This window comes from Ostrinia furnacalis, unplaced genomic scaffold (assembly GCF_004193835.3).
Source record: "Ostrinia furnacalis isolate ACB-3 unplaced genomic scaffold, ASM419383v2 OfSCF0995, whole genome shotgun sequence".
NCBI lineage: Eukaryota > Metazoa > Arthropoda > Insecta > Lepidoptera > Crambidae > Ostrinia > Ostrinia furnacalis.
The window spans coordinates 557,736-572,294 of NW_021131234.1; the positions used below are offsets into that span (position 1 = coordinate 557,736).

General features: G+C 36.8%; 1 protein-coding gene across 2 annotated transcripts in view; it reads left to right on the plus strand.

Moving 5' to 3' along the window:
• Positions 1-14,559, plus strand: part of cpx (synaptic transmission protein complexin) — a 171,658-nt gene that overhangs the window by 137,236 nt on the left and 19,863 nt on the right. For both annotated transcript variants that reach the window (XM_028301831.1, XM_028301832.1), the window contains exon 2: positions 5,330-5,493. In XM_028301831.1, coding sequence (XP_028157632.1) covers positions 5,330-5,493 — 164 coding nt within the window. The remainder of the gene's footprint in view (positions 1-5,329; positions 5,494-14,559) is intronic.

Below are 14,559 nucleotides of genomic sequence, written 5' to 3' on the forward strand. Positions count from 1 at the left end.
GTGCTCACTAAGAACGGATTTAAGAAACTCCTACCTTAAGGTGGTAAAATGGGATCCACGCGTACGAAGTCGCGGGCGGCCGCTGGTTCTGTATAAAATACATTTACTTAGGTCTGCCTTTAGTATCAAATCAAGCCAACGAACTTTAACCGTACAACTTATTAACCATTTGCGAAACCATTATAGCCGTATTTAACCGTTTGAAATCCAGCGCTGTAACTCAATGATTGTAGTTGTGCCTGATTGGTCGCGTGACTGTACCGTTCAGACCTAAATAGCTCAGTTACAGGGCTTACGAGCTTAACTGTACCACAGTTAAAGTGGGCACGGTAAAGTTACTTTTAGAGTAGGCGCACACCGTTGATTTTTCGTCGGCCGATAGTTTAGTCGGGCAGTTGATCAGTATGGGCATGTATGGGAGTGCGCACACTACGCCGATTCGATTTGGCCGATTCTTCATACAATTTAAAATCGGGCACAACTATCGGCCAACTAAAAATCCACAGTGTGCGCCTACTCTTAGATCAGGTACTTGCCCTTATTTTTGAACTAGCGGCCGCCCGCGACTTCGTACGCGTGAATCCCATTTAACTTCTTAGCGGTGGAGTTTCGTAAAATCCTTTCTTAGCGGATGCCTACGTCATTTCATCTACCTGCATGCCTTTCAGCCCGATCCGTCCAGTGGTTTGGGCTGTGCGTTGATAGATCACTAGTCAGTCAGTCAGTCACCTTTGAGTTATATTTATTTATCGACGATCTCAATGTAGAATCTACAATACATTCGGCAACACATAAAGCTTTACTAAATACTGTGTCATCTAATACAGTTTTAATATGAGTAGAGTCCGATTTGCAACAAAAACGTGTAATCTGATGTATTGGTTGGACGAATTCTAAATAGTAAAGTGCCTCAAATCAAATCATTTATTCAGTACTTAAGCGCTTTCCAGGGAACTCATACAAGTTCCAAATATAGCTTGCCTATTCACTCTTTATTAAGAGCTATCTTTCCGCCCGCGGCTTCGCCCGCGTGGAATTTTGTCTGTCACAGAAAAACCTTATCGCGCGCGTCCCTGTTTCAAAAACCGGGATAAACTATCCTATGTCCTTTCCTGGGACTCAAACTATCTCTATGCCAAATATCATCAAAATCGCTTCAGTGGTTTAGGCGTGAAAGCGTGACAGACAGACAGAGTTACTTTCGCATTCATAATAATTTATTAGTATAGATATCACCATCATAATCACATAACCATGTTGTACAAATTCCAACATTATGTGATGGTACTTTTTTTTTATACATAACAAGGCAGGTATTTGACCACAATCGCACCTGATGTTAAGTGGGATGCAGTCTAGGATGGTACATATCCTACATTTAGGACTTTTTAAAAAATAGAGCTCTCAAACCCTTCTGGCCAAATCCTCCAATTGCAAATGGTAAATTGAAAAGGGTCGTCCTCCTGCAGTAGAGTCTAAATAATCTGATGACGATAATTAATTGTAAAAAATTATAGTTTAGTCATTATTAGTATTAAATTAAACGTTGGACTGCTTAACTTGACTTGTAGACGCTTATATCTGTCGCTGTACTGGTAGCACCACTGGGTGCCCACGACACAGGTTATTCCTAGTGTGGGACCCGCAGACAAAGCTATATGTATAATGTTTACCGATTTCATTGTTACTTGTATTTGAAGGTGTATGCGTAAACGGTGTGTTTGCATAAATAAAATATTTGTATATTTGTAATTTAAGTTTTATACATTAAATCAAGCCCAAAGCCTGTGACTTTTACTCGTCCATCTTATTTAGTGAGCTTACTTTTATTTTTTACGAGTCGATGCCAACTTTGAACGGCTTTAAGAAATAACAGAGGAAACTCGCGTGTTGTTTTTGTATAACAGCAATCGTTTTGATCAAATCGGATTTAACTACGCACTAACTCGTTGAGTTTAATTTATTTTTTAGTACTATGGACTATTTCTGAGGTTATTTATAGTCCATTCAGTTGGCTTTTGTTTTTCAACTGGATCATGTTTCGTAATTAAATTGCTTAAGTAGGTAGAATCTAGAATCAGTAGTAATACATTAGTTTGTGTGGCTTATAAAATACTTATTTCCAAAATAAAAGTAGGTAAGTGTGTCAAAAAGGTCCTCGACTTATCGTGATTCGTGACTATGCTACGAGTACGACGCTGATTTTCTTTAATTTATTCGTATGATGCATACGAGTTACTTAAGTAAGTAACGTATGATGAGACTTTTATCTTTTTGCTTTTCCTTACCTAAAGCACCAAGATCTTTATCTTTTAACATGTTAGTTACTATAAAAGTTACAGGAACTTAAAGCTTACATTGTAAGCCTTTATTCCTGAAACTCTTGCCCTTCAACTAAGTTCCACCCATGCTAAGTAGCACAGTACATTTCCAATACATTAACCGCGCCGCGGGTACCGTCCGCAGAATAGCGGGGGGCGTCGCTTGTGTGAGTGAGGCTAAGTAAACGCGAATATAAGTGTACTGCAGTTTCTATATACAAGTCAAACTACGAATATAAGAGGTCAAAAAGGTTAAATTGTTGTACGAAGTATGCCTAGAACACGAATTTGGAACGTGTTACATCATTACATCAATTGCTTAAGAATCTTATTAACTGTTTCAAATATGTTGTTGAAGGCAAAGTTAATTATAATTATGAATCATGCAGCTTGAGGTGTCCCTCGAAGCTTTTTATGATAATTTTGCAATTGGCCTCATAGTCATACTCGTATCATCATCAATTATCTTGGGAATTATTCCAGTTCTTTTATCAGGCTCTAAGTAATAAGGTATTAAATAATAAATTCTTCTTCTTTTAATAACAAATACTTTATTCAGTACATAGGCCCTTTCTAGGACACTTATAATGTAAGGTACACAATAACAACACAAAGAAATATCTAACTATCACACTTCTTCCAGCTCTTTATTTTACGTGAGCAACAAAACATCCTACTTACGATCTCAAGGTTGTATTGTAATAGCAAACGGCAAAAACAATCCCGGAAAGGCTCTCCCAGAGGACTCGCCTCATCTCGAGTTGACAACGGCTGATCTAAGATAAACAAATGACCCCGGTTCGGATCCCAGAGGGTTCATTCTGGATTGGTACACATGGTACATTTGGCTGGCACCTGCTTTGATAGTTGTGTTTGACAAGCAAGTTGAGTTGACAAGCAGCATAAAACACGGGACTATTCCCACCTCTCGTTCCCACCACTGCATCTCCTGTGTAGCCAGGATCTACAGCTTGACCGCCATAAAAACCCAACCAATGAAGGTCAAGTTTGTCCCGGGGGAAAGTTAAACTGTCATTGGACCCGCAACGAAATTAATCAGAAGAATTATTCTTCTTTTGACAAGCGGCACTGTAGATTCGTACCAGAGAGCTTAGTGTGAGGTTACATCCAAACGTCCCATTTCCGCTAGGGACGCTGTACAATCCGTCATACATTTATTGACACTTTTCAATCGACTTCAAAAAAGGAGGAGGTTCTCAATTCGACCCGTATGTTTTTTTTTTTTCTATGTTTGTTACGCGATAACTCCGCCAATTATGAACCGATTTGAACAAATCTTTTTTCTGCGTATAGGTAATACCTCAAGGGTGGTCCCATTTAAATTTAATAACAGAAAAAACAACCCCCAAGGGTGGAAAATTGGGGATGAACTTTTTTATACGCAATATCTCCGCCGATTATAAATCAATTTGAACGATTATTTTTTTCTTGAATAGGTATTATCAAAAGGGTGGTTTCATGCGAATTTGAAGAAAATATTTCACCCCCAAGGGTGGAAAATTGGGGATAAACTTTTTTATACCCAATATTTTCAATTTTTAGTTTTTTTTTTGTGTTCACGCATTTGAAGTCGGTTTTATTTTTTTAAAAAGTTAATTATTTATGCAATCGACATCGAATGCGTTTGACGTAAACTCACACTACGCCTCCAGACCACGGTCCAGACTGCTGGAAGATATTTGGATTAGTTTTTTGAAGATGTGTGTAAGTTTGTTTCTTCGCGCCAAAACTAGTAGACGGATTTTTTAAAATTAGTTAGGCTTTGTTTTATTATATTCTACGAGAACGAAGTTACAGAAGAAAGCCCTCAGCAATCCTATTACTGTTGATAAAATCTTAGTACCTACTTATTTCATCATTAATATTTTAATAACGAATAAGTAATTTAAAATTGTCATTATCAATGGCAGATTAGCAAAAAAATTGTACAGATTTCATACTACTTTTATAGTTGTTGTTGACAACTGCCTCTTAGTGAAAGGCCGCATTATTTGTGTCTTTCGGAAATCGATCCCAAGACTTCAAACTAATACAGTTTCAAAAACCTAAAAGATTTTATATTCTCCTTTGAATACGGCTAATAAAGAAATGGAAGCGAGCCGAGGTCCTGTGGGAGGCATCATGTGTCCGATGGAAGGCATATTTCGGCCGTTTATGCTGCCTGCGTAACGTGGCAGGCTTTGGGGATACGAAAGTATGACGTAAAAGAAGCTTTTGAAGTAGGTATACCTACTCAATTTTCTTTTTTAATGGCCCCANGTTGCACTTGGTTTTTTTGACAAGTATTGTTTTTGAAGGGATTTTATTATCTGGTCAGAGTTCAAAGTTACGAACCTAACAGTGTATATTTTTAAAAACACGCAATCATGGTGATATCGATTTTTGAGAAATTTGTGTTTGTGCCGACCTGAACAAGGATGAAATCATATCCAAAGGATTTCGGATTTGATTAAGACATATTATGTTACAAAGAAATAATTTAGCTTTCTGCTAGTAACCTCCTGAATGACTCGACGACGACTGTTTTATGACTACTGGTAGAAACATGGGCCTTAGTGCTTGTCCCCACGGAAATATTCCGTTTTTTGCAGATCCCCTTTGTGATCCACACAAATATCCCGTTTGTAGTTTCCCACAAAAAAAAACGATCCGTTTGTATTTGTAATTCGAATTTCTAGCACACATTCGTGTTCACACGACCGTTCATTTTTACGGGAACCAGTAGTACAGGATTTTTGTTGTGGGAACTGACGAGGATAGTTTGATGTAGTACTTTATGTACACACGGCCACACTGTTAACTATCCATTTCTGTTTTTGCTCTCGCTCTCATCAAATGGTGATTCTTTGCGATAGAACGAGACGACATGACAGGCAATGGATAGTTAATACTGTTGCCGATGGTACTATCGTCTGTATAACATTTCGGTCTGTTCTTTTCTACAATGCTTGATACATCTCTCTAACAAACCTCTTTCCTTGTTGCAGGTGCGGTCGGTGGTGACGGCGATGACAGCGACGACAAAGAAAAGGAAGAGGAGGCGGAACGCGAGCGACAGGAGGCCATCAAGGAGGCGGAGGACCGCCGCAAGGAGAAGCACCGCAAGATGGAGGAGGAACGCGAGAAGATGCGCCAGGAGATTAGGGATAAGGTCAGTGGATACTTTAAATCAGTGGTTCTTAACCGGTGGTCCGCGGACCACTGGTGGTCCCTGGAGGCATTCCAAGTGGTCCGCGAAGACATCCTAATAAACAAGTGACGTGACATGATGAGTCGAGTCAACATAATGCAAACGGCGCACAGTGGGGAAGAAATCGACCTCGCCTTTCATAGGATTGTGAAAAATTAAAATAAGTGGTCCCTGACAAGACAGAAATTTGGTAAAACGGTCCCTCGTGACTTAAAGGTTAAGAACCACTGCTTTAAATCATCTTCATCATCATTTCAGCCATAGGACGTCCACTGCTGAACATAGGCCTCCCCCAATGACTTCCACATCGCACGGTTGGTAGCGGCCTGCATCAAGCCCTCTTGCTACCTTAAATAAATTTAAATATTAAATAAATAAATATCCTTGGACATTTTACACTGCGCCTCTAGTCCCAAACTAAGCAAAGCTTGTACTAAGGGTACTAGACAACGGCTTAAAGATACTTAAATACTTTTTTATTGTAAATACATACATTTTATACATAGAAAACACCCAGTCCAATAAAAACAAATGTGTTCATCCACACAAATGTTTGTACTGTGCGGGAAACGAACCCGCGGCCTCTACACGAAACGATTGGATACTTTAAGTACGTGTTACAGTAGACCAGTTCCAACTATCCACTGTACATAATTATCAAAAAGATATAAAAAAATGTTTAAAATTACAAGACAAGCAAGGAGGGAAATATTGGATAAACAAAAAGACACAGAAAGTTAGAAAAAATCTAATTAACATTTTGTTGAATATATTAGCCTGATAAATATTGAAGACAACTTCTTGAAAATACAAAACAGAATCAATAAAAACCTAAAACATAGGTCCTTGTACGAATACAATCAAAACCTTATAGTGGAAATATGTAGACAAAATGAAGATGTAAACAAAAACGAAAATAGAAAAGAAACAAAAATAATCATAAAGAAAAAAGTTGAGACAGATAGAAAGAGATAAAAGAGTTACTATTAAGTAGAATCACAAAGGTTTTTTAATGTTTGTAATTTATTCTGAGCAATAATTTTACATATTCCCTTCCTATTCAAGTAAGTAGATTTAATAGGGAAATTCGTGCCACTTATAAAACGTGTCAAACATTCACTTACCTCTAGTTACTCAAAAACTAGGTGAAAACCCTCCGCGCGGTCATCGCAAAAGCGCATAAGTCACAATTACAATGGAATTGCGGCACACACGTCAACAATTAATCCGGTGAGCGAAGTAGGTCGTGCTGAGCGGTTTGAGCGGTCTGAGCACTCTTCTGAGCGTTCGAGCGCCGGGTAATTTGCCGGCAACTCGAGTGCGCTTCACACATCGCGTGTGTATGGTTCTGTCATCGCGCGTGAAAGGTTTTCGGCTTGTTTTTGTTTGGTTTTGGAATTTTGGGATGGTGAGTGCGCGAGTGTTAATTGTTTTGCTTCACACCTAGTTTACAGCGGAATTGCAATAATTTTGATGACGTTATTAAAAATGAACAGAGACCTTCAGCGACTGTGTACTTTTCTTCTTGCTGGCTGGGATTAATTTACAAGGAAACTTAATAAAACTAATAATATTAAGTTTGTCAAGATTCTTTCACTTTTCATCATCTCTCTATTCCTTCTCGGCATGGGAAAAGATAAAATTATCAGTGCCATTACTACATACTCTTTAGTAAAATTAAACTTTGTATTTAGAGAATTGCTAAAGCATCTTTCCCTTACCAATTTTAAAGGTAAGTAAGGGTAATAAATTAAGGTGCTCGTTTATGTTTGACAGTGTCTCATCTTTCCAAATTTTTTAACTAAAATACAAAAAGAAACGAAAAACTAAAGTAACTTACGTTTTGTGGTTACGAAAAACTTAAACACAGGAAAATTTACATAGATTAAACTTAAACAAACTACAAAATGTTATATCCTAGCCCGGTCGAGCTAAAATTTCTTTTGGCCTGAAAACTACCCTCATTACAGCGAGCTTTTTGTTTTTGTTTCTAAAACCGACAAGTTAAGCTTACACGAGCTTGTAAGTTTATGGATTTGATCCTCTTATGTGTTAGTAAAAAAGCAGCTTTGCAATTTTGCACCTGTTTCTACTTACTCGTAGTGTATGTTTATTAATTTACTTTTAAAATTACGTAACTGTATTGAACCTTTCCTGTAAGAACACCATCTTGTCATATTTTAAAGTTTTGTCTAATTACAAGAAGAACAAATACCCAAATTAAAATCATTTAGATATTCATAAAACAGCCTTACAGCACTCTCCTAAAAGGTTAATTCTGAAAAATTTAAATTTTTACACTTACCACAATTTACTCTCAAGACTACAGCGCTATCTCAACGACAAATTAAATAAACTAAAACCACAAAATACTCTTGAACATCTCCCGAAAAATTCCACGCAAAAACAAACCCTAAAACCTTAACAACGTTCAGCAAAAGTGTCACCCAAGTTTACGCAGAAATTCATGTCCAAAACAACTTGAACAAAAAAGGGGTTGCCATTAATCGCGGGAAAAATGCCCCGTCTTAATTTACCCAACAATGCCCACTTGGTTTTTAATTAAATCATCTGAATCTCTTAAACGTTGCGGCGAAAAATTGGACGAGTCTTATCTTGGAATCGGAGCTCTTTGCGAAACTCAAGATTTGTTTGTCACGGTTTTTGAGAAAAGTTTTATTCTGATGCTTTGGTGCAAAATAAAACGTAGGTAATATACCTACTACATACTTATTATAAGCTTAATATATTTTTTGTGACAAGTAATAGAGTACTCGTGGCCATAATAATTTCTTTCTGCTCTAAACGCATTACAAACCGTTTAAAAATTACGAAGACATTGGACCGTCTTTAAATTGTTTGAGTTGTGAGAATATTTGGGACGTAAATGCACTTGTTAATTTTCAGTAACAAACGGTGTAGTTTTGCTAAACAAAATCACGATTAAAAAATACCAACTTTGTGATTTAGCTTTAAGTTAATAGGAACAGCTTATTGAAACAGTTGACAATTTCAGGTATTGTTGTGTAAAATAAAGCCTCTAACAAATTCCAGCGTTTCAAAATAATTTGATTAGCATTAAACTATATCGATATAATTTTCAAGCCGACTATCTGATCCGAAAATCCTCGGACAAAGCCGCACCGCATCGCTTATTAACAGCACTAATTACGCGGCGGGACGGTAAATAAGCTGTTATTCTGATATAATTAACTCCCCCTCCCCACCCCTCTCGGGTTACGGGGCAAGTTAAAAAATGACCGCCCAAAGGGTCCGGTCGTGATGGAGCAGGACACTTTTGTAATAGGAATGTGAAGTTGGTTTGAGACTGCCACTTAAAATTTTCACTTAAGTCGTTATGCTTATGTGAGATATTATTCAATCAAGCAAAACCAAGTGAAGATAACCTATTTCTTGACTATGTTAGGCAGAAAAATTTGGTAGGTACACATAATGTTCTATTTTTCATCCGAATAATAAAATTAGTGTTTGACTAAGGTACCAATAAGTTATGCTCTTGGCTTTCATCCTTGAGTATCTACATTCAATTTTACAGTTAGTTAGGTAGGTACAATGAGTGAAGTCACGGGTAGAAACTAGTTTTCTACCAACAGAATACAAACACTTTCATAGTGTGCTTTAAAGTCTTGAACGCAAATTGTTATTAACAAAATGAAGGAACTATTTATTATTAAAATGAATTGAACACTCACATTTTTATGTACCACAGCCTTAATTGCACTCACGATCAAAAGCTTATTAAGCTCTCAACAAGCCACTACTACCCGAAAACTGGTGCTCAAGATGTTAAACAAATGCAAAGCTTTTAGTGGCTTTTAAGCTCAAGCTTTAAGCTGCTTCAGAGAAATTCTCAGCGTTCATTCATTTTAGAAGTTAGTAATAATTTATTTTAGTATTGTTTTATTCGCATATGCACTTAAATACGAATACTTATTGCACTGTTCTTTTATTAAACCCCTGAGAATCGGTTAGCCGTGAAAATGTAGCTTGTAGACCAAATAACTGGAGAAAAGAAAAGTATGACCGGACTCAAAAAAGATGCATTTAAATTATGCTACTTTTGAAGACAGAATATATTTTAAATAATGTGAATCTAAAATGAGAGCATGTATTCTAGAATCAAACGTTTTTTTTGTTTTCGATAGCTCAATTAAAAGAAGTAATATTACTGTCAATTAAGTATTTTTTGGTGATATTGTTGTAATTACTAGCCGATTCCGTTTGTAACTTAGCCAAAAACCTTGAAACAACAACGAAATCACTCAGCAACAAAGTTCGAACACCAAATTCGCTACATAAAACTTACATAACAGTTTAATCTGTGTGTTTGTTTGTCTACGAGATTAGTGGGGCTGATTGAGCGCGCAAACGATCGGCAAATATTCGCTATATGCTGAGCGGGCAGATAATAAACTACACTATATTAAGAGGGTGTGTGTAATCTAAGAATGTATATTTTGCGAAATTATTCGATGTGTGATTTTGCCTTTACCACTATTTTTATATCAAACGTAATTTGCACCTTTGCTAATCAATGTTATCACTGTAGAGTCTAAAAGCACTGGTTTAATTAGGTACATTCACAACTTATTTAAATAACTTGAAAAAATTTAACTGCCTATCGAGAGGCGACTCTTAACGCTAGAAAATTTTAATAACTACATTCTTAACTGCTACAAGGAAAGTATTGCTAACTAGCTAAATAGCTTATAACTAACTTTGAGGTAGGTTTCGGTCTACTTCAGATATAATATTTTGCGGGATACACGAAAAAACTAACATGGGAGAACTATCAGTTTCTCACAAAAACTTCCATTCCGTATTTCATTCCCCTCGAGTTTTTTTTCGAGAGGTACGAATATGTCCATCAGAACCAATCTGTCTGTAGCCAGAATGCATGAAAATTGGTTTCAGCTGTCAGGTTGAGAACATGCGTAATAAAATAACTGACAGACAGGTATGGTTAGGTATCCATGTAAGTATGTATCTAACTAAATAACAAGCTATGATATTATTATACAAAATTGCGTTGCTCCCTAAACCTTTTATAAACTAAGTTACATTAGTTATTAAAGTTATACACCAATAAATTACTTTCAATTAACGATCAAACAAAATGGCGTTCCAGCAATCGTTATAAAGTAATCCACTATTCCAGGAACGCTTAAACAGAACGTTCTGAAAAGTTATTAGTCAAGAATACGTGATCACTAGCTGGAAAGTCGGCAGTTGTTACACGACGCGTGCAGCCGAACGTAACTTTGTTTGCCGCCGATGTCGCACAGTGGGGCAATGAAATAAAATGCAAATTCGGGCTGCCACTTGAATGTTGCTATAAAAAAAAAGGTTTACCACAAAAAAATNAAAAAATTTAGAGTTTTTTAAACGTTTTACTAGAATTTTAATTCGTTGCATAACACTAGTCACTTTCAACTGATCATACCGTTTACCTAACTCAAAACTATGCAGAGCTTGTGCTTGGTGATTAAGTACTACTAACCTTTGTTTATTTGTTTCTTTTGGGAATCGTGTCGTTAACTGCAGCTGGTATTGTAGAGCGATACATCACCAGTCTAGGCAGCTGTACTAACATTTTACGAGCTTTTAATTGTAGATATTTGAATTGAATTTCCAAGACCCAAATCGCGTCAGGTTGTTTCTGCACTGTTATTTATTTCACAACTTAGTAACAAAAAAAGGTCCAGATTTCAGCCCAGATGCAAAATATAAATCGCACTTTTAATTAACTTTCCTCCAACAGAAATATGGGAAAGAGTAATCTATATAATATAATCTATATATATAAAAGAAAGTCGTGTTAGTTACTCCACTTATAACTCAAGAACGGCTGAACCGATTTAGCTGAAAATTGTCAGGGAGGTAGTTTAGAGCCAGGAGAAGGACATAGGATACTTTTTATCCCGTTCGAAAAAAAAAGTCTGCTTATTTATTGCTATTAGGGCGGAACAAAGTTCGCCGGGTCAGCTAGTAATATATAAAAGAAAGTCGTGTTAGTTACTCCACTTATAACTCAAGAACGGCTGAACCGATTTAGCTGAAAATTGTCAGTGAGGTAGTTTAGAGCCAGGAGAAGGACATAGGATACTTTTTATCCCGTTCGAAATAAAAAAAAGTCTGCTTATTTATTGCCATTAAGGCGGAACAAAGTTCGCCGGGTCAGCTAGTAAAACATAAAAGCATAACGTTGTTGCGTCTCGCGCCCAAAAATGTACAAAGTCCGCGTCCGCTCCAATGAGGCTCGCTTGGAATTGTCCCAAATTCGAGTTATGACATTTTTTATGCTGCCGCTCCTGTGATTCCGTTTTTGGACATTTTATTTCGAAACTGGTTTACGAACAACGTACCTACTCAATATAATAAAATGAAAAAATTAAATACTTATTTGTTTACCAAACTAAAATTTAAAAACATAATGCCTACTTAGTAAAAGGACTCAAGCAAAAACTGACAAAGGTCACACATAGCTAAATAATAATTTAAACAAGCTGAAATTGAAAATTAATTCACAAGAACGAACATGCTTAGCAATGGGTATAGCGATTTTTACATTTTGTTCGTCTCATTATAGGAATCTCTGAATCGAGTTTCCCAACTCTTTAGTGGCCAAAATCGAGAGATATTCTCTCCAAATAGTGTCGATATTGAACGAATTCTCAACTTCAACTTACATAGCAATAACTAGACCCTAAATATAAAGTAGTCGCTAACTGCCCTATCACAGAACTAATTCAATCCTGCCGGCGCGGCACTTGGCGCAAATTGGGTTACTGCTGTAAGTGGCTGATGTACCACCAGCCGAAGAGTGCCAGCAAAGTTTCAGGCCAATTATGATGCAATTTCTGATGGTTAACGCGCACGTCAAAGGGCTCGTCTGGTAGGTTGGTAATTACTACGCTTCTGACCGTAGCGTATGTCTAAAAAGTTTTTATGTAATTTTCTATNCTTTCTATTCTGTGGCCTAATTCACGTATATTGACAGTCAAGATCTCGCTGACTTTCAGAAGTCGTCCCATTGGAAGACGGTTCTAAATCCGTATTCACAAGAGTCATTTTGATAGAACGATTACTCGATAGGATCGCAACTCTCATGTTTTGTTGTCGTTGAAGTTTTGTTACGTGAATAAGGCTACAGGTCTTTGTTTTCACAAAAGCTCAATGAACTGGAATGAGAATAAACAACATTTATCTAGCCTCGAGCTTTCACAAATTAAAATTATTTAATAGTAGGTACGTGTCTCAGATTCTTGCCCTACCACTGTTTCGGAACAACATAATTCGGCTAGTGCTCAGAAGAGTCTTCCATGTAACTGTGTCTGTAATATACATGTCAAAAAACCGACTCCAAAAAACATACACTAAAAAGTAGAAAAATAATTAGGTACTAATCTTATTTATTAGGACGAATTAATATTTATGTATACCATGATTGATACTTCTGGAGTCGGTGCCAAGATTATAAAACGTGTGAAGTTTGCCTGCACCGACTCCAAAAGTATCAATCATGGTATACATAAATATTAATTCGTCCTAATAAATAAGATTAGTACCTAATTATTTTTCTACTTTTTAGTGTATGTTTTTTGGAGTCGGTTTTATTTTTTTTTATAAAAATTAACTTATTTCTTGCTTTTTAGTTACTTATTATTACCTTGATGTTACCACTGAATGTAGGCAGTACATTGAGACTATATTCTTCATGTCAAGTGTAAAATAATAATCCCTACAAAATACAGGTTACCATATCGGCAACCTAAAAAGACGTTAAACCGTCAGCCCACCTTAAAAACATGAAAGAATACAACTGTTGGTCTATTTGTACCTATAATATTTAAAGAATTATCCTCCAACTCCTAAGCGTTAAGGAGTTGTATGTACCATGACCATGATGCAAACACTTGAATAACTTTAGAAACTATACTTATCTATAAAATTAAAAGAATCATCCTCCAACTCCTAAGCATTAAGGAGTTTTACCTTCTATCATCAGCTCATCAATATGAGATGATGATTTCCAGAATCAAATACTTGAATAACTTAAGAAAACGTTTGAAAAACGATATACGTGCCTATGAAATTTGAGGGTTGCCCTCGATTTCCCTAGGATCCCATCATCAGATCCTGACTTGGTGACAATGGGACCACCTCAGAAGTATACCCTATCGAACAAAAAAAGAATTTTGAAAATCGGTCCATAATTGACGGAGTAATCGGTGAACATACATAGAAAAAAAAACACATACATACAGCCGAACATATAACCTCCTCCTTTTTTGAGTCGGTTAAAAATGACAAACAAACAATGACAATTCTCAAGCTCAAGACGAATGAAACTAACATTTAACATTATTTGGTTAGCCAGTTATCTATATATGCGCGACTTGTTCCTTTCAGCGGCGCCAACGCGTGATCTCCCTTCGAATCGAACAAAGAGTAAACTTTGCATCGCTACAGCTGTATACAGGGTGTCCCAAAAAGTAGTGTTATGCCGAAGCCCAGAGGTAGAGGATCACTAGGGCTACCCAAATCACCGTGACTTTTAATAGTCTTAGAGTTATGATGTTTTTTACAACATAGAAGATTTTAGTTTACATTCGTGTTATGGATGTAAATACTTCTGAATCAGCTAGGCCTAGTATTCATCTAATAATAATAATAAAAAAATCAGGCATGTAACTTGACTATTCGCATCACAGTGACCAAAAAAGTGCCTAAGCACAGAAATTTAAAACAATCATAATTCGAAAACTATCAAAAATCGCGGAACATACATGGGGGTGATTTGGATAGCCCTAGTGAGCTCTACCTCTGGGCTTCAGCTTGACGCTACTTTTTGGGACACCCTGTATTTGTTAAAGCCTCTTTCCAGCAGACATCTTAATACCAACAATTGGCTCTTTGAAGCGAGATCAATGCCATCTCGCGCCCTCGCGAGGAAACTCAATTCTTGATCTCATTACGCTTCCGCTTCTGAAGGTGGGGCGCCAC